Source organism: Bactrocera latifrons, unplaced genomic scaffold (genome assembly GCF_001853355.1).
Source record: "Bactrocera latifrons isolate USDA-ARS-PBARC rearing strain unplaced genomic scaffold, ASM185335v1 scaffold_104, whole genome shotgun sequence".
Taxonomy (NCBI): domain Eukaryota; kingdom Metazoa; phylum Arthropoda; class Insecta; order Diptera; family Tephritidae; genus Bactrocera; species Bactrocera latifrons.
In genome coordinates this window covers 1056577-1057898 of record NW_017534453.1, presented here as the reverse complement: position 1 = coordinate 1057898, position 1322 = coordinate 1056577, and the positions used below count along the sequence as shown (strand labels likewise).

General features: G+C 28.7%; 1 protein-coding gene across 1 annotated transcript in view; it reads right to left on the bottom strand.

Moving 5' to 3' along the window:
* Positions 1 to 606: 606 nt before the first annotated feature.
* The window catches only part of LOC108968894 (adult-specific cuticular protein ACP-20), a 5751-nt gene continuing 5035 nt past the window's right edge, over positions 607 to 1322 (bottom strand). Inside the window, exon 4 of the mRNA XM_018933235.1 lies at positions 607 to 1265. Within this exon, the coding sequence (XP_018788780.1) occupies positions 1138 to 1265 (128 nt within the window). The 3' untranslated portion in view covers positions 607 to 1137. The remainder of the gene's footprint in view (positions 1266 to 1322) is intronic.

The window sequence follows — 1322 nt, the reverse complement described above, 5'->3', positions numbered from 1 at the left end:
GTGACATTTACAATATTTTGAATAAATTTTTTATTGAAAATCTGTTGGCAACCCTATTATGATAATTTTTCCGCTTGAAGTAAATTTTTTGCTAAAAACTAAAGTTTTAGTGACATTTGCAATAATTTTAATTAATTTTTTGTTTGTGTCTAAAAATCTGTTGGCAATCCTATTATCACATTTTTTGTGCCGGATTAAAATTTTTGCATACAAAATATATTTTTTCAATTTTTTATTAATTTATAGTGCATATTGATGGATCTTTTTTACACTTCAACAATTGATAATCAAATCTAGATCTGCAARTCAGCTTAAAAATTATAGAAAAATATTATTAGCACTATTCTTTGTCAACACCATAATCTCAATTGCAGTTTAACGGTTTCAAATATATGAAAGAAGCMATCATTGTGACGAGAAATTTGTTACTAATGCCATGGGTTTAATGAGAAATCTTCAATTTTAAGGCTATAAAAATTAAGAAAAAAAATAATTAAAAACCGAAATAAGATATTACCAAGATTTTTTTTTTTAAATTACGTCAGAACGTTTCTATGTAAAAATAAGTTCKATATCGTTAGCTTTCAAATAAGTTCGCTGATTCAATTCATAGTTAAAGTATCGTTTAATAAAAGATAGTGACTTATAACAGTTTGAAAATAAAGTAGTTTAAAAATTACATACAAACATATATACATTCATAGAGGTGATAATAGTGCTAATGGCGAATGGCAAATGGTTAGAGTAATGAACAGTCGAATGAGTTAGAATATTAACGCTATCACAGTGTCTCCAACTCGTTAAAAAGAAATCATATTTATACATATACATATAYAAAGTAAAGACATACACGCTAAAATCCATATGAGAAAAAAAAACTAAAATTCTACCGTAGACAGTMAAAATTTTCTAAGATGGCAGTTGAAGTGAATATTTTGTGATTGAGTAATGAAAATCTAGTTGTGTATTTTAAGTAATCTCATGTTGTTTGTTGTATGTTCCCTTTCAACTTTCCATTCATTTTATAATTTAGCTAATACGTTTGGAATTTACAACTAAGTACTATATTTCTGCTGCTGCCGCTGTAGCTAAGCTTGGCTTCAATTACATTTAAATCGTTTWTGCCTTCAAATTTGCTTAATAATGTCCTTCTTCGTGGTGTACCGGTGAGGTTTTGTGGACGACAGCGTTGAAGCCGTTGTGCTTGTCCGCTGTGTAGTCCACGGTACGGATGGAGCCGTCAGGTTCAACCAAGGARTATTGGCCTGGAAAGTGCGAAATAAACATTTTTATTTTTAAAATCTATAGAAAGATTTTTTTTT